The 18,361-nt window shown below is 42.1% G+C and overlaps 1 protein-coding gene and 1 long non-coding RNA gene across 12 annotated transcripts in view; one reads left to right on the top strand and one right to left on the bottom strand.

Annotated features, from left to right (window-relative positions):
* The window catches only part of LOC115644305, a 54,836-nt gene extending 53,359 nt beyond the window's left edge, over positions 1-1,477 (top strand). The window contains exon 4 of the long non-coding RNA XR_003998471.1: positions 859-1,477. This is a non-coding gene — a long non-coding RNA (uncharacterized LOC115644305). The remainder of the gene's footprint in view (positions 1-858) is intronic.
* The window catches only part of UHRF1BP1L (UHRF1 binding protein 1 like), an 80,591-nt gene that overhangs the window by 20,968 nt on the left and 41,262 nt on the right, over positions 1-18,361 (bottom strand). For all 11 annotated transcript variants that reach the window (XR_003998470.1, XM_030548463.1, XM_030548462.1 and 8 more), the window contains 9 exons: positions 12,855-13,044; positions 10,727-10,867; positions 9,910-10,080; positions 8,388-8,568; positions 7,829-7,912; positions 4,972-5,154; positions 4,738-4,856; positions 2,446-2,587; positions 1,484-1,677 (listed from right to left, as the gene is read on the bottom strand). Coding sequence is in view for 10 of the 11 variants with exons in the window: in XM_030548463.1 (XP_030404323.1) it covers positions 1,484-1,677; positions 2,446-2,587; positions 4,738-4,856; positions 4,972-5,154; positions 7,829-7,912; positions 8,388-8,568; positions 9,910-10,080; positions 10,727-10,867; positions 12,855-13,044 (1,405 nt within the window). In the remaining variant the exon portion in view is untranslated. The remainder of the gene's footprint in view (positions 1-1,483; positions 1,678-2,445; positions 2,588-4,737; positions 4,857-4,971; positions 5,155-7,828; positions 7,913-8,387; positions 8,569-9,909; positions 10,081-10,726; positions 10,868-12,854; positions 13,045-18,361) is intronic.

Below are 18,361 nucleotides of genomic sequence, written 5' to 3'. Positions count from 1 at the left end.
AACTTTCAATGAAGAGCAGAAATGCGGGTGTATAGAGCTTTCCGGATGGTAAAGTGCCACATAACACAGCTTTTACTGTATATGGATCCTCATGGCTGAATCCATTTGCAATGTTAGGGCTTAGGGAATCATACAGTGGAGCACATAAGTAACTTTGTCCTATTATCTTAAATGGAATTACTCATGTGAGTAAAGTTACTCATGTAATTAACTGGATGCTGGGTTAGATCCCAAATTTGTAAGTAAGTATTCATTACACCATAAGTACATTTTCATAATCAATATTTGGGTAATTTACAATATCTATTATTACATATACCTATCAAATGCATATTTAGGAAGTTTCATTTAAAGCATCACACTTTCATACTAAGAGCTTGTCTACATGGTGGGGTTATGTACTTTACATGAGTGTGATTTCTAAAATGCACTAAGGTGTTGCACATTAATTGGTCTGAGTAGACCCTGCTAGTGTGCACTAAAGGTTCCCTAGAGCACTTTAATGTAATACTGTTTGAACTAGCAGTATGTTAAAATGCATTAGCAGGGTCTACACAAACCAATTAAAGTGCAACACATTAGCATGCTTTAGAAATCACACCGTGGTAAAGTGCATTACCTCCTCATTCGGATAAGCCTTAAATATTGCAATATCTGTAAAAATGGCAGTTATGGAGTCTGTTTCTCCTTTTCTTTGAGTTTTCCTTGCCATTCACAGGGATAAACTTATTATGCGGTGCATTTATGACAATTTAATTGCATTTTGAAATCGTGTTTGTTTCTCAGCTGAAAGCCAACTAAAATGAATTTCAAAAGTGCACAGTCAAACTCATAACTGATCATATCTTTATATTTCAGGAGTTCATCTCTCTAGTACATGAATTTCATAAGGCCTTTACAGCTTCATGATGCAGAGGGGAGAAGTCTGTAGCATCTTACTACAAAAAAGGAAAAATTCTCACTGTGCATAACAAGACTGCTTAACCTGCACTCTCCCCTCAAGAGCCACAATGCTAAAGGATCACCACCAAACAGCTGCAGTTCTACAAAGAGCAGGAAAAAGGCATGATCAGACATGTCAAGAAGACACTCTTATAACATGACACCCCTCAAAAAGCTGTAGATCTCACAACTAAAAAACGATGGCAAGTTACTACTGTTCTCTGCATATTAGAGGTACAATTGCACATATAGAGATCTGAACCGTAAGTATGCGATCCAGGCATACTTTCCACTCTGGCAACAGGCCATCCTGGCATTGCTGAATGAGACTTTTAGCCAAACCTACTGACTACTTTGCATCAAGGGGCTATGTCCAGAAGAGATGGTGATCTACTTACACCATGTCCTCTGTTCTGCTCACACATCTTTCCTTAGACCATCATATTCTCCTTTTTTCGTTACTTGGCTAATAAGTCTTTTCATAGATAAAGAGAATGTATTTTGCTTCAAAAAATCCCCAAATACTCCTTCCATACAGTACCTTTAACATAAGTCCATCCACTCTAACATCAACATGCTCATCAGATTTTGAATTGTCATTTAATTTATACATGGCCATGAACTGATTGAGACTTTGTTTCACATCCAACGCAAATTGATTTAGCCAAAGAATACTTCTTTCATCCAGAATGAACTGCAGAGCATTCAGTTGCACATAAAGGTTCGGACATGGAACTGAGGAAGAGACAAAACAAAATTACAGCAAACAACAAAATTTATTTTAGCTTAATAATGCAGAGAGATATCATCTCCTCTACTTTCTGCCATGGAAGAAAGGGAAAACCCACTCTTCTGGCCATGGGAAAGGGTAGGCTGAAGGAGCCTAAGTGTATCACTCCAAACTCTCTCTGATGTCTCAATCGCTGCATGTAAAAACTTAAATTAAAATAGAATAAAAATGAGGTGGGCACCACAGTTAACAGAAAATGGCAGGGCCACAGAAGAGCCTCTGTCCCGAGCATCATCCCCGGGTAGCCTGCTGGGATTTCCTTACATGAGAGAATGTTGAACCTTGTCACATGTTACTAAAATAACTCTAGCAGACCTTTTGTTACATCTTTGGTAGGTCTGCAATAGCTTGATTTCTTTTGTACAGCAGAGGAGTGCAAATGTTCAAAAAATGTGTGTGTGTATATATATATATAGAGAGAGAGAGTAGAATTAGTATTTTATTTCTGGGTAATGTCATGCACATTTTTGTACTTAAAATGTAGTATTTACAAAAATCAAGGCTTTAAATGTGTTGCTAGGAACAAACATCAGTAAAATGGTGAAGTGTTTTGTTCACAAAAGTAATTTTACAATTAATTCAGTGCAAAAAGCTTTTCACCATTTTTGAATGTCAAACTTGAATCAATATTTCCATTAGGTCTCAAGCTACCATTAGGCTTCGCCAAAGGGAAAATAATGCAAGAGATTTATTTTTCAGAAAAAAAACCTTACTAGGATAGTCTTTTCCATCTGGATAGTAGTATTCAGTGAATTCAATATGAATAGCTGACATTTCTGGTGGAAGATAAAGTGACTTTTTATTGCAAGAAATCAGAGTTTTAGGGGAAGAACGACATTGGTCTGCTGTAGAGACCTGCAAAAGACAAATGTTCAGTTTTTTCAATATGTAACTATTTTTGAGAGTCATTAAAAATGCTTGATTCTGCCAGTGGTGCAAGGGATAGTGCAACCTCACATATGGGATCTGCAACACACTGAGCACTGGCATGGTAACCCCACTGATGTAGATTCCCAATGGCACCCATCGCAGAGAGCAATGCATACATGACTATCATGTAATAGAGGCAGTCTGCATGCACTCATCTCCAAGAGAGTTAACAGAGGACAGAAGGGGCATGGTGATGGATGGAGTCAGGGCATGGCACTATAGTCCCTGTGCATGTGTGTATGGGAAGCAGCAGGTGCAAGCAGCAGACAAGGGGATATCCACACAGACAAGAATCAGGCAAGGACCTGAAGGGACCTAGCAGCTTTGCCAAAATACAGGCAGGTCTGCCGGAGATGAGGTTTGCCTGAAAGATGGCCAGCCCATGGTGTTCCCAGCTCAGCCAGCTGGAGAAGCAACTACAGATAAAATTCCCCTCTCTCTGCACTGTTCTGGAGCCATGTGCACTGCAGCTTGTGCGCCATCTCTCCAGGGACAAGCTTGGGATCACATGCTGCTCTGCAGGGTGCTCAGTACGCTACTGCAGGATTCTTTGGGCTCAGCAACACCCTGAGGGCCACAGAGTAGCAGAATCAAGTCCTAGTAGAACGACATCTCTCCACTTGTGCTTTTAACAATATAAATGTTACACTAACTTTACATTAATTGCATCCAAAGTAAATTATGCAACAATAAAAAAAAATTTATGTACCAAACGTAACACATCTGGCTCTTCTGATTGCTTAAGATTTGAGTGTGGACTAACTTAAGAAATATCTGCCAAACCAAAAACGCTTGCATCCAGTGCTTTTGTATGTCAGCTTCCTACCTTCAATATAGCTTTAAAATAAGTGTTTAAATATATAGTCCTGGTTGGTTTCTGTTTTATTGATTTTGCAGAAGTATAGTTGGAAATTGTACACAAGTAAAACTGTATAAACCTCTCTCACCCAGTTCAGATAACTTAAATTTCATACACGTCTGTATTAATACCTATAATAATTCTAAATACTATGGCAAAATATAAATTCACAAATACAAAACTTAATTTTCACAATTACATCAACTTAAAATAAGTAGCTTCCTAGCTGTCCTACAACAACAATGTGAAGTAATAATAGAGAGATGGCAAAAAGAGAGAGTAAAGCAACTGAAAAGAAGCAAATTAAATGTAAAACGTCTATCAATCTAACAAACAAACATTACATAAAATAACTATGCAAATACTGAAGTGTATAAAAATATTTAAAATCCAAATGTGAGATTCTGGAAGCAAGCTGCAACCTCCACTCTAACAGGGAGACTAGAGCGGGCATAGCACCAAAAGCCTGGGAAGGGGCAAGGTTAGGGGGTCTGGAAGATGCATTGACGGAGCATAGATCTCAGGCATCCTCTGCTAGCAGCTGAAATTTAGAGCTGCCTTCCCAAGCAGAGCACCGCCCCAATACCATCTCCAGGAGATAATGGCTATAAGTACTCTTCTGGTGCAGCTGCCCCCTTCCTATGCCTGTGAAAATGAATCTGGACCTGAGAGAGTAATTAAAACAGCAGCAAATAACAAATAAAAAGAATGTCAAAAAGTTCATTAAAAAAATATCACTTGAAGAAAAATATTAATAATGAAATGTTAAATCAGTTTAAACATTACACTGGAAAATCAGTTCAGCATATATTTAAACAGGGAATATGAAACCCTAAAAATGAGAAGTCTAAAACTACATACTAAAACAGTGAATCCCTTGAGTACTCCGCATGACACAATGAAAGGATAAGATTCTAAACTACAGCATCTGTAGGTGATGTCTTTACATTACAGCAAATCCCTCGCAGATCCAAAGTCTTACTCTCATTAAATCAATGACAAAAATCCCATTGATATTCATATTTTAATATAAAACAAGAGCAAGTCATAAGAGTCTAGTCCAATAACTGATATATTCAATGGAGAGAGTCTTATTGACATCAGTGGACTTTGGATCAGGCGTTAAAAATTATGGCTAATATACATGAGAGGTAAAGCAGTCAAGGGACAAAGCGACCCCAAATTCACCAACTGGGGGGGAAGGGAGGAAACATACCTGGTATATATTGAAATCTGCAAGTCTAACAACAACAGGACTGGACATGAGTTTATCCTTTGGTTGTTGGGGAGATACAGAACAAGCCCTAGAAGTTCCAGGTATCTGGTGTTCCTTGCCTGCAGGAAACAAGAATGGCAAAGTCATTTAAAATAACAATCTGAGTTAGGATACACTGTGTCTCCAGTGAACATTAAATGTAAGCAATAAAACATGTGAACAGAGACAAAGTACCTGTTTGTATGTTTGGAGGAGAACCATGAGGTGGGGATTTAGTTGGAGTATCTATATTATGATCCTTCACAGCCTGTTTAAGCAATTCAACATTGCTTTTGAACTCATGTAATAATTCTTGGGCCCATCCGCTTCTGGTTTTGGTGGCATCACTATAATGCATCCAGTGACTGCAGTTGTCTTCTACAAGAGAGAGACGTATGTGCCCCAAAACTAATACAAAAGTTTCCATCTGAAATGTATTTCTAACAAACTGAAAAAACATTTGAAAACTTTTCAGATTTTCTTCAAAATGTGATTGCACTAAATCTTGTGACTATTCGGTAATGTAAATGGCAAGTAATAGCACTAGTTGACAAACTCCTCACTGACCTCAAGAACAGAATTGCTCCTTGACTTGAGCGGTTAGGCAATATTCAGGGCCTTGCTAGACTGTATCCATTAAGAGAAGAGATTGATAATATGAGTCAGGCATTTTTTTTAGTGCCATCTACAAAGATTGTACTCAAAGTGCTGTTTCCTTGATCACAATTTCCAGCTAAATTCCCTCTAATCTGCACAGCTGCCCAACAGGCTATCTAGTGCCATACACTTCAGATGTCCTCCCCCAACTGCTGTGCTGCTCCTGCCCTCTGCCTTGGAGCCCTTGGCCAGCTGCTCCCAGGATCCACCTGCTTGCTATGCAGAGTAGGGGGAGGGGCGCTGAAGTCAAAGTGTCTCCCTCCCTTGTACTCCATCTCCACAGAGCAGGGCAGACGAACATGACAGGGTTCAGGCCGGAGAGAGCTTGCTGGCAGCTGTTGCTGTGTCTGAGCAAGCAGGCTTGAATGCTGAGGCCTGGTCCACACAACAGCGTTAAATCGATTTAACGCTGAACGCTGTACCTGTCCACACTACAAGGCACTTTAAGGGCTCTTAAAATCGATTTCTGTACTCCTCCCCAACGAGAGGAGTAACCCTAAAATCGATATTACTATATCAATTTAGGGTTAGTGTAGACGGAAATCGAAGTTATTGGTCCCATTCTTTTACTGAGCTACCCAGAGTGCACCGCTCCAGAAATCGATGGCAGCTTAGGACCATGGACGCACACCACCGAATTAATGTGCCCTAGTATGGATGCGTAAAATCAATTTTATAAAACCAGTTTTATAAAACCGGTTTTAATAATTTCAATTTTATGCTGTAGTGTAGACGTGGCCTGAGGGCCGATCTACTTAAAAGAGCAGCATACTTAAAAGGGCAGTGCATGTCTCTCTCTTTCACACACACAAACAGCGTGCGTCTCTCTCTCTCTCTCACACACACACACACTTTCACACTCACCTCCCAACACATACTTGCATGATTGCTGTTGTTACTTGATACTTCTTTCAACGTATCTTGATTTAGTTTTTTGACTTGTCTACGCATTTCATAATTTTTATTTCTCTCTCATGCTTAAACTTAATTCTTTGAGTAATGAGTTCTAAAATGCCTAACTTGTCCTGGCTGGAGTAATTATCCCTATGGTAACTTTTAAAAATACATATTATATCTAGGTTTTTTGTTTCTACCGGTGGCACACATCCACACATTACTTCGATATGGTGCACATAACAAAATTCATTCCGCACATGGATGGAAAAAAATTAGAGGGAACACTGATTTCCAGCTTGCCTTTCTAGCAACTCCTGTGCCCCAAGAAGCACTGTCACTGCTCCCTCTCCCGGGCACGTTCATAACTGCTTCTCTTGTTGTTAGTTTACTCTCTCTGCTTGTTCTGGTCCCTTTCTACCTCTGACACACAGCTGCAACCAACCAATTGCCCCAACTTCTGGCTTAGCTTCTGCTCAGGCCTTGCCATGTTGGTCAATGTCTTGGCTTCTACTGTTTCAGTAAGGGCATTTAATTCCTCTTTTATCTAGCCTGAACAAATGATGTTTACTGTACCCGTTGACTTTAACCAGGTCTGTGACTGATGGCAGCCATTAACACCTTCCAACACAACAGTATCCAGTTCTTATCCAGCAACTTATCCTGAATTTCTGTTTTTAATATAACTGTAGCTTAGATAGAAACATCTCAATTTCTTCTCCTCCAAGACAAACAATAGAAAAGAACTGCTAGCCCTAGTCCATGTAAGAAGGTCCATTATATCAAGCTGTAGCTAATCCCAAATTTAAAGGTAACTTTTGGCCAAAAGTTAACAATGGACATTAAAGAAAAAATGGACTTTTTAATGTTTAGATTTCTGGAAAAATCTATTAGCCCAAAATGATTTGCAACAAATCCTAGTCTGGAATTTACTACTAGCAAGTCAAGCTTCAATTCTGGTGCGAGTCAATCAATTCTTCCATGACTTAATATGGTGGCTGCATGGCATGCTCATTACCATTCCATAGTAGCACAATAACAAAATTAAGCGCACTAATGAAATTCTGGGGAATCTCTGTACCACATTTGTAGAATCAAGTGCGGAATCAACAACAAAAAGTTTGAGAACTGCTCATCTAGTAGATTGTACCTTGCTCTCCCTTAAATTTCAAATTAATACATTCAAATCCTGGTGTCGTCTTTCTTCTCATGAAATGGATTATAATGTTCCAACACAACTGTATTTATGTCCAAAATATTTTGTTAACTAAACAAAAGTGTTATGCTTTAAAGAGCTAGAGTATAAAATTTTGGTTCAGTTCTCAGTATTTTTACTTCATATGTAATCGATATGAATGTACTGAACCAACCTTAACAGTATATATTTCAAATACTTGTTTGTAGAAATATTATTGCCCATGTCTTCTGTACATTTGACTAATTTTTATCTTTAAAACCAAAATACAATTAATAAATATATTAATAAATATTTATCACATACCTGCTTTGTGAAAAGGATAGTAGTCCACAGCTAATTGGCTAAAGGAAATCTGCATAGCTCCTCCTGTAATACTTCTGTTTGATTCTGTAAAAGAAGGCAGTATTTAGCAATGTAGATGCCTGACCTACATCAGTAAGTTTTCACTTTTTCATTACAGTGAATCACCATGGCCAAAAGTATTGGATCAAAAAATGAGGTATCACAAAAATAACTTTGCAGTAGCATATCTTGGCCTAATTGGCCAGGATGGGCCCTCAGTGCCTAAGATAAGGCCAATAAATTTGTAGCTGGAAACTCTGGTGCTACTATCAAGGAAATACTTTTGAAAAATCCTGATTCTTTAATTTCTATTAATCTTTTCTATGTCCATTAAATATAAAGCAGCCTGCTATGCAACAGAAAAAATGACTATGTGGCTCTTTGGATGTACATTTGTATATAGTTTTATTCTGGTTATTTAAGAGAGACTATACAAACATTAACAGACTTCTCAATCTGTCTTCCAATTTACAATAAGTTTGAGGATATAAACAATTTTGGAAAAGGAAATTTTTGTTACCTTTTTCTTTAGAGTGAATATCATCACATATATGCAGGTCCAAATGAGAAATTACTAAGTGGTGAGAAGTTTCCTTAACATCAAAATCACTGAACAGCTTTACAATTGCATCATTCTGATCAGGTGCTGCTGGAGCCTGGTGTGTTTTCACTTGCTGAGAGGTGGGTGCAGGGATGGAACTCTGAAAAAATTATGTCATATAACTTTAGAGAAACTTTCCCTAGAAGCATGAACTTCAAACATTTTAAGATTGAAATGTAAAAACAATTCTAGGTGGAGATTTTCACAGGCACAAGTAGCAGTCAGGTTCCCAACTCCCTCTGAAAGTCAATGGGAGATAGATGCCCAACTGCTGTATGTGCCCTGGAAAATCTCACCCCTAATTACTGATTAAGGCACTGCATTTCCTGCAAGTACTCAACGCCAGCAACTTCATTTAGTCAGCCTTCATAGTAACATCTTTTTATGTTTGTTTTTCTTTCTTATCATGTCTACCACTTATCAGTGCTACTTATGTTTGAGAGCTTGCTCTCTTACAGCACATCTACTACTACTTGATTTTGCAGTCACATCTGATTGGCCAAATCTTACTCTGTTTGGGAAGGCCCCCAACTCAGCAGGATTTCTGCTGTATGATGGTGAGAGAGGGTGATAGATGATTTATGCAGCTGGTGTACAGAGTGTGTTCCCCAACTCGTCCCTGTGCCAGCCTGCTACATGTCCATGCAGTAAGGTTGGATTGAAGAGCTTGAAAGTGGATTTGTCAGTATGCAGATTCACTGGCCATTATTCTTCATTGAGGGACACTTTGGCTACTTCAACCTCAGACCACAGTAGTGGTGTGAGAGAAGTCTCTCTGCTTCCTCATGAACAGCAAAAGAAGGGGAAAAGATTCCAAAGCCCTGTCTTGCTATGTATGTTATAGGATGCAGAGGTTTTCAGCATAATACGATATTCTATTTGTGACATCATTATCACTTCAATGGTAACAGATTATGCTATCAAATATAGACTTACGATTTCACTCCAAGTTCAAACAAGAGAGGCTAGGTTGCTAGAGGAAAAGCTCATATTAAAACACAGTTTTCAGTAACACTAATGGGAACTAAAACTATACCAGTACTTTCAATTTTGTGTAAGTATCCTCCCTTTCTCTCAAAATTTGCTCTAGTGTGTAAGTCTCTCTTTAAACATATTTTGGAATTCAAACGCAGAAAATGGTTCCTATTGTAAACACAGCACTATACACCACATTTAATCAACCGTTGAAATAAATACAGAAGTCTAAATATTCCAAATACATCATTTAATAAATATAATTTACTTCCTTGTCATGATACTCAGAATTGACAGATCTTATGATAACTTTTAGCATGATTTAAGATGCAAAATCTGATACTGTTGATCAAAAATGAATAACTTAAAAGCTCTCCAAAATAAATTAAACCAACTAATTGTTTATTATGGTGTTTTAGAGTATCTGTATTTACTAAAACTTTACTATGACAACCAATTAGCTTACCTGTGTGGGTTCAGAAGCCAAGCTTTTTCTTTGTTCAGTTGATTTCTCTATTGCTTCGCTAAGAGACTTGGCATATTGTACCATAGCTTTCAACTGGGAATCAGTTAAAACCCATAGCAAATCATCTAGTATTAGAACCAGTTTTGATGCCACTACATTGCAATCCTTTAACTGTTGAATAAATGAAACAATCTTAAAAATTAACTGGGAATATTGCATTTGATTCAAGAAATGAGTATTTGAAAAGAAATAAGTTAAAATGCAAAGGACGTGGTACACAAGACATGTGACACTTTTTCCATAAGATTAAATTAATATTTCAAGTAAAGATGACTGTAAAATAGTATTTGAAGTTCTGTGTCAGTCTCTCAAGGATTTTCATATCAAATATGCTCAATTTACAAAAAAAAAATGTTGTTTTCTAACTGCCTACCCTGCATACTCAACCTAAACCCTGAGAAATAAGCTGAATTCTTCCTCATTATGCATCAACACAAATAAAGGCAATACAGGTCAAATTAGACCATTAGCTAAACCTATATAACCCCATGATCTTAACATTTTGCCTGCTCTATTTCTTGTCCATTGCATAGGTCTAACTACTGAGCTTGGTAAACTAGTCTGTTGATGATGCTTCCTCAGAAAAATAAGATGAAATATCTTAAATTTATAGAGTGCCATATTTTATGTAGTCCAAGTGCAGAATCTCTGCTGTGTGCCTACCTATACAGAGTGTTTTGTAAAAATAAATGTCAAATACAAAAACAAATGAAAGACTGTACAAACATATCACAGATTCACAAGTGTTCAAATTTACCCTTCTTTTAAGTGTAACCCTGATTTTTGATTGGTTAGTAATCAGACGAACTGGAGCACTCATGATTTCATGCTGAGAACTCTGGATTGCATCTGCTTCTATTCTGATCATTTGCCAGTTGATCTCTTTGAAAGTTAATACCTAAAACAAAACAAAGCCTATTAATTTAATATGCCAATTTATTTGCCAGTAAGAATAAGAACATTTTATGGAGTTTTAGAAGCAACAGAAAAGACATGTTCCATATTCTGACTAAAACTGTTGGTAATTAAAGCTCTGACCCTTCAAGTAAAAAAAAAATATATGCAGATATACCTATCTCATAGAGCTGGAAGGGACCTTTAAAGGTCATTGAGTCCACCCCCCTGCCTTCACTAGCAGGACCAAGTACAGTCCCTGACAGGTTTGTTTGGTTGGTTGGTTTTTTTGGGCCCCAGATTCCCAAATGGCCCCCTCAAGGATTGAACTCACAACCCTGGGTTTAACAGGCCAGTGCTCAAACCACTAAGCTATCCCTCCCTTGCACCCACTAACAGTGTCATTTCTAAGATCAGGGATTATTTTTATATTTTTCATAGTGTATCTAGTTATAAAGTCTGTTCATTCACTTCTATAGCATTTAGTTTTTTTTTAAAAAGGTCTTATGTTGGTTTCTTCTGTGGACTGGACTCTTCAAGTGGTCTCAAAATGTTCATTTCCAGTGCTGTCGATTAGTTTGGGGAAGGGGAGAGGTCTGATGGCAGAATTTTTTTTAATTAAAGAGAATTACTACATATATTATGGATCCCACTGAGTGTATAACTCTGAGCTGATGAGGGATACAGCAGGCAAGGAATCAGATGACGATGCGGAAAACTACTCCTACCTTCTTTAAGAACACTTAGAGCAAATGAAATAGACAGGCATTTTCATTGCTTATATACAAGTAATTTTGTTCAGGACAATTCCCTGTAAGTAAAAGGGATTTTAAATGTAAAAGTGTTTGTTGTCATACTGAGAAATTTAGGAATGACACATTCAAAACCTATTCAGGATCATGAACCTCTGACTGCCTGGACTAAAAATTAGGTAGTCTACAAACTAGGATTATAAAGTAGTGTACATGTGTATATAAGGCTCATATACAACAAAAGCCAGGTCCTAAGGAATTCCCCATACATTTTAAGCAAATAATGTGTATTTCAAACATCCACACAAATAGATACAAACTCTCATTAACAGGTAATTAATTTACATATAAGCTACAAGAGGTATACTGGGTAAAGAATAAAAAAGGGGAGTTAAGATTTGTCTGGATGACTCATTTTGATCTTCTCAGATAACATTTGTTGTGTTTTTAAGATCATTACTATGTTCACTTTGAGTTTCTGCCCTTCGGTAAATGATAGACATCAGTCATGTTAACTCTGGCTGAAAGTTTTTTCAGCTGAGAATAACCAACTCTAAATAAAACAATATGGTCAAAGTTCAAAATATTAAGTTCAATTGACTGATAACTAAACATATCTTAGAGAAACAATCATTTTTCAATATAAACTTGCCACTGTTAGTCTAACTTTGAGCTCAATTGCACATTATTATTTGGGGAACAGGGCAGAAAACAAGAGAAGGGTATCCATTAATCTAGTACTCTTATAATTTTTAAAAATTATAATACCCTTGTTACTTGAACTAGCAATTAGGAGATAGTGGAATGGTTTAATTTGACTATTAAGAGTACAGTATACTAGTAAATTCCTACAAAGAAATAACTTGGTTAGAAAAGAGTTAAGGTTGCTTAAGGAGAACATTCACCCATGCAAAACCTTAAAAGCAAGGAAATGTCCAATTAAGAGATTTTTCTTTAGCACACCCCCATATCTCATAACCTATCTGTGAAGGTATGGAATGTTTATAGAAGAGTGGAATCTATAAACTAGAAGTTTCTATAAACTAGAGGCTGCTCTAGTTTACAATGAGCTGCCCACAGTCCTGGGGGCAACTGGGAGCAGCTGAGACTAGCTGGCGTGCACAAGTGCTCCAGCCACACCCAGGGCACATTCCTTTGTTTAAAATCATAAAGTCACAATTTAATTACCTTCCTTACTACAAAGTTGACAGAAGCAAATAGCAAAAAGGTATTCTTTACCTCTCCACGCTGAGATTCTTGTATTCGAGTAAATCTTAAATCACCATGTTCCCAGTTTGCATTTACACTATATATTCTCAATTGGGAAAGTTCAAATGAAGCATTAAAAGCTTTCGCTCCAATCCGGATTATAATGGAGTTCACAGAAACAGAAATTCCTTCTACCACTTTTTCAGCAAAGCCATATTCACTGGAAAGTGAAATGTCAAGATTTAAATTACAGATCTAATGTTAGTGCATAAAGTGATACTTATTAAGCAATAAGACATGAAACATATTATACAAAACAAAACTTGTAGTGCACCCAATCTTATTCATAAACGTTCATTAAAGATATTTAACTCTGAAAAATCTGTAATATAGTATAATCTATCGTATGTTCCTAATCTAAAATAAATGACTAAACAGTTTTTCATGCAGTTGAACTTCAATCAAGTATAACACATGAAAGTTTCCATTTTAAATATTACAGTAGCCTTCAGATTATCCAGCAATCTAGCATCATTTTATGTATATTTTAGGAAAAATTAATGTCAAATGAATTTAACATTATTCCACCACAAGAGTATATTAGCCTTGCTAATATTTATCTGTACAACAAAGCTTATTAAAGCTATAATTACTTTTATATATCATGCTTTTTTGAGTGAGGTGAGGATAGGAAGGCATAATATAGGCAAATACTGCTTAAATATATATATATGTAAGTGCATATACTCAAGCAGATGAATTTCAGGATTAAAGGCACACTTTGGTTAAAACTTGTTTTTAAAGGAAATTTTCTTAGTTGTGTTACAAATAATGCCTTGCATTACTAAAAATTAAAGAATTTTTAAAAATCCAATTTACTTTTCACTATTTTTCCTTTTAAATACAAAAGCTTTCAGTCAGCTTAGACAATGAAAGTAGTTTGCAGCTTTTTATTCTTTTACAGTGCTTTAAATAGTAAATAGAATCTATAAGGGTTATTAATGTAGGTCCCAGCCCTGCAACCAGATTGATGCAGGCAAATCCTCTGTCAAGGTGAGCCGGCTTTCTAAGGATATGTCTAATGCTTCTGGGAGTGAGCCTCCCAAGCCCGGTCCACCGACTTGTGTTAGCACCCTAAGGTGAGTTATGTTCAAACAAGTCGGTCAACCCAAGCTGGGATGCCCATTCCAAGGTGCAGTGTAGCCATACCCTAAAGGAGTTGACATAAGCAGATCCAATTAAATGACTGGGACCACAATTATACCTGCGTATACAGTAAAAGCTTTATCATCCAGCATGCTGCAGGAATGAGGGTGCTGGTAAGTAAAACATTCTGGTTAACTAAGGATGGAGTTGGGTATAGGAGGGGGTTCAGGGCTAGGGGTTGGGGCATAGGAGGGGGCATGGGCTCTGGGAGGGGGCTCGGATCCGGACAGTGCTCACTTCAGGCGGCTCCCCTCAAGCAGCAACATGTCCCTGCTGCTCCTAAGCAGAGCCGCAGCTAGGCAGCTCTGCCCGCTGCCTCTGCCCACAGGCACCGCCCCATTGCTCCCCTTGCCCATGGTTCCCAGCCAGTGAGAGATGTGGAACCTGCCACTTGGGTCATCAAAAACCACTGCCATAGCTTGAACGAAGCCTCAAATTGTCCCTGAAGTGGACTTTATTTTTCCAGGAGTGGAGATACCCAAGCAGGGCCTCCCCTGTAAGAAAGCTGATAACCTTACTCAGTTATGGTCAGTGGTGTAGGATTCCGGGCATAGCAGAAATAGGAGCTGACACTGAATTAGGAACCCAAAAAAATTGTTGCATTCACCCTTAAACTTGTCAGGCAGGGGGACTTCGGCCTTGTGGGGAGCAGGGGTAAGAGCTGAAGGCTCCATAGCTTGAGTTTGCAGGTCTGCATTCTATGCTTGTAGGGCAGTAACTTGGGCCTGCAATGTCTATAGGGCTCCCAGTATGTCCACCATAGATATTGACCTTTGAAGAATCCACACACACTGTATAAGCCAGGGGTGGCCAAACTGTGGCCTGAGGGCTGCATCCATCCCTTCACACATTTTAATCTGGCCCTGAGATCCCGCCAGGGAGCAAGGTCCAAGGCTTGCTCCGCTCTGGCGCTCCAGTTGGGGAGCAGGGTTGGGGGCTTGCCCCACTCCGTGCAGCTCCTGGAAGCAGCAGCATGTCCCCGCTCTGGCTCCTACACATAGGGGCAGCCAAGGGGCTCGGCACACTGCCCTGCCCCCGCAACTCCCACTGGCCGAGAACCACGGCCAATGGGAGCTGCAGGGGCGATGCCTGAGGACAGGGCAGCGTGCAAAGCTGCCTTGCTGCACCTCCGTGGAGGGGGACTGCTGCTGCTTCTAGGAGCTGCTTGAGATAAGCGCCACCCAAAGCCTACACCAATCCCCTCCCAAGCCCCAACCCCAGCCCTGATCCCCCTCCAAACCCATTGGTCCCAGCGCAGAGCCCCCTCCTGCACACTGAACTTCTCATTTATGGATTCACCACAGAGCCCGCACCCCTAGCCGGAGCCCTCACCTCCTCCCACACCCCAAACCCCAATTTTGTGAGCATTGTGGCCTGTCATACAATTTCCATACGCAGATATGGTCCTCAGGCCAAAGAGTTTGCCCATCCCTGGTATAAGCTCTAGTTCTCTTATTGTCTGTGCTGAGGCTGCTCAAACTGTCAGTAACCAGGACACGAGTGGTCATGCCCAGTGCTTAGAGCAGGCTGTCATAAGCATACAGCTAAGGGTAGCATAAAATCCCTCTTTACCCTGTAAAGCAGGCCTGCACAACTCGTAAAGCAGCGAGGGCCACATTACTCCAAAGAAAACAGCTGAGGGCCGAAACCCCCGGCCCCGAGGAAACACCCCACCGGCCCCGGCCCCGGCCCAGTGGAAACACTCCGCCCCAGCACCGCCCAGCCTTGCAGAAACAAACCCTCCTTTCCCAATGCCGCCCCACCAAAACAGCTGTGGGCCAAAAAGGAAGGTTGGGGGTGGAGAGGTGATACTTGATTTTAAATCAACCAGGGGCTCCCAGCTGAAGAGCTGGCTGGGAGCCCTCAGGGTCAAATTAAAGGGCCCGGGGCTCCGGCGGCTGCGGGAACCCAGAGCTTTGTGGGGCTGGGGCAGGGATTTAAAGGGCCCAGAGCTCCTGCTGCTGAGGGGAGCCCGAGCCCTTTAAATCCCAGCCCCAGCACATCCGCTGGAGCCGCCGCCGGGATTCAAAGGGCTCTGGGCTGCCCGTGGCGGCAGAGAGCCCTGAGCCCTTTAAATCTCAGCCACGGTCGAGAATCTCTGCGGGCAGCTCAGAGCCCTTTGAATCCCGGCCACGGCTGAGATTTAAAGGGCTGTGGGGAGCTGAGCCTTTGAATCCCATCCGCAGCTGGCAGGGTCGGCTTTAGGAAGTGCGGGGCCCAATTCGAACATTTTCAGCAGGGCCCCGGCAGGGATGACTGAAAGAAAAAAAAAAAATGTAAAAAAAATAGCCTTTCATTTCTTAGCAACCAGTTCCCTATAAAAAGTTCTGCCACAGTATGTATTTTTTCTACCAATAGGATTACCATACATCCGTATTTTCCTCCTGGATGGCGATTTAAGATCCAAAAAGCCCGACATGTCCGGGAAAGTACAGATGTATGTTAACCCTACCTAAAGTTCTTTTTTTAAAAAGATGTGTCTGAACTAGAAATGAGCTCCGCCACTCCCTGAGGGTGTGCTAGGATGCACATGTGGGTCCCAGCTGCTTCCTGCCCACCTCATTGAAGCAGGTGTGCAGGGTTACTTTCTTGGGAACTACAGGGCACCAGTGGACATGGGGCTGGCCAGAGGTGCGGGGGAGGTGGCCAGAGGTGCGGGGGAGGTGGCCAGAGGTAGGGTCTGGCTGCAGGATGGGCAAGGGGTGTGGGGCAGGCTGGAGACGGCGTGTGGGATGGGCTGGCAGGCTTCAGGCAGGGCCACGGGGGAGTGCGGCATGGGTTGGCAGGGCTGGAGACAAAGGAGTGCAGGACTAGCTGGCTTCAGGCAGGGGGGTGCGGCAGGGGTTGGCTGGAGACAGGGAAGCGGGTGCAGGGCTGGCTGGAGACAGGGGTTGGTGCACGGCTGAAGGCAAGGCAGGGGGTGAGGGGTTGGCTGGAGACAGGCTGGCTGTGGGCAGCGGGTGCAGGGCTGGCTGCAGACAGGAACTGGTGCAGGCAGGGCAGGAGGTGCGGCAGGAGTTAGCTGCGGGCAACTGGTGCAGGTACAGGGGGTACAGCCCATCCTGTATGGTGAGTGCCCCTTCTCCTGCCTCCCCCACCAGGATAGCAGTAGCAGCCCATGGCTCAGGAGCTATTTAAAGGGCCTGGGGCTCCCCTGCTTCCACTGCCCCAGCCCTGTAAATAGCTGCAGGAGCCCTGGGGAAGTGGTAGGGCTCCGGGGGCTAATTAAAGGACCAGGGCAGCAAAGGCATCTGGAGACCCCCTCCCGCTACCCCAGGGCTCTGGGGGGCTATTTAAAGAGCCCGCAGCTCCCCTGCTTCTACCTCCCCAGCCCTTTAAATAGCCGAGGGAGCCCTGGGGAAGCGGTGTGGCTTCAGCGGCTATTTAAGGACTGGGGTGGCAGAGGCAGCTGGAGCCCCGGTCCTTTAAATAGCCCCCAGACCCCCTGCTACCCCAGGGCTCTGGGGGTATTTAAAGGGCCCGCAGCTCCCCTTCTTCTACCGCCCCAGCCCTTAAAATAGCCGAGGGAGCCCTGGGGAAGCGGTGTGGCTTTAGCGGCTATTTAAGGACCGGGGTGGCAGAGGCAGCTGGAGCCCTGGTCCTTTAAATAGCCCCCAGAGCCCGCCGCTACCCCAGTGCTCTGGGGGTATTTAAAGGGCCCGCAGCTCCCCTTCTTCTACCGCCCCAGCCCTTTAAGTAGCCACAGGAACCCTGGGGAAGTGGTGGGGCTCCGGTGGCTATTTAAAGGGCCGGGGCGGTAGAAGCAACGGGAACCCCGGACTTTTTAAATAGCCCCCAGAGCCCCACAGCCCTACCCCAGGGCTCCAGCAGCAGTGCTCTGGTGGCAATTTAAAGGGCCTGGGAGCCACAGGCCTTTTAAATTGCCCCCTGGGGAAGCTGGGCCACCCCACTACAGTGCACTGGCTTTTGCCGGTACACCGTACTGGGCTTGGGCATGTGGCCCTCTTAGGGGTGGGTTGATTCCGGGGAATTGGATGAATTGACCTAATGTTGGCCCTGGTGGCTGAGATTTAAAGGGCTCTGGGCTCTCTGCGGCTGCGGGCAGCCCAGAGCCCTTTGAATCCGGGCCGGGGCTGAGATTTAAGGAGGTCTGAGCTCCCCGCCACTGCGGGCAGCCCAGAGCCTTTTGAATCCCGGCTGCGGCTGGATTTAAAGAGCTCTGGGCTCCCCGCCGCTGTGGGCAGCCCAGAGCCTTTTGAATCCCGGCCACGGCTAGGATTTAAATGGCTCTGGCCTCCACGCCACTGCAGGAGCCCAGAACCTTTTGAATCCCGGCTGCCGCTGGGATTTAAAAAGGTCTGAGCTCCCCG

This window comes from Gopherus evgoodei, chromosome 1, assembly GCF_007399415.2.
Source record: "Gopherus evgoodei ecotype Sinaloan lineage chromosome 1, rGopEvg1_v1.p, whole genome shotgun sequence".
Taxonomy (NCBI): domain Eukaryota; kingdom Metazoa; phylum Chordata; order Testudines; family Testudinidae; genus Gopherus; species Gopherus evgoodei.
The sequence above is the reverse complement of the archived record's forward strand: the minus strand, read 5'-3'. Positions and strand labels throughout refer to the sequence as shown.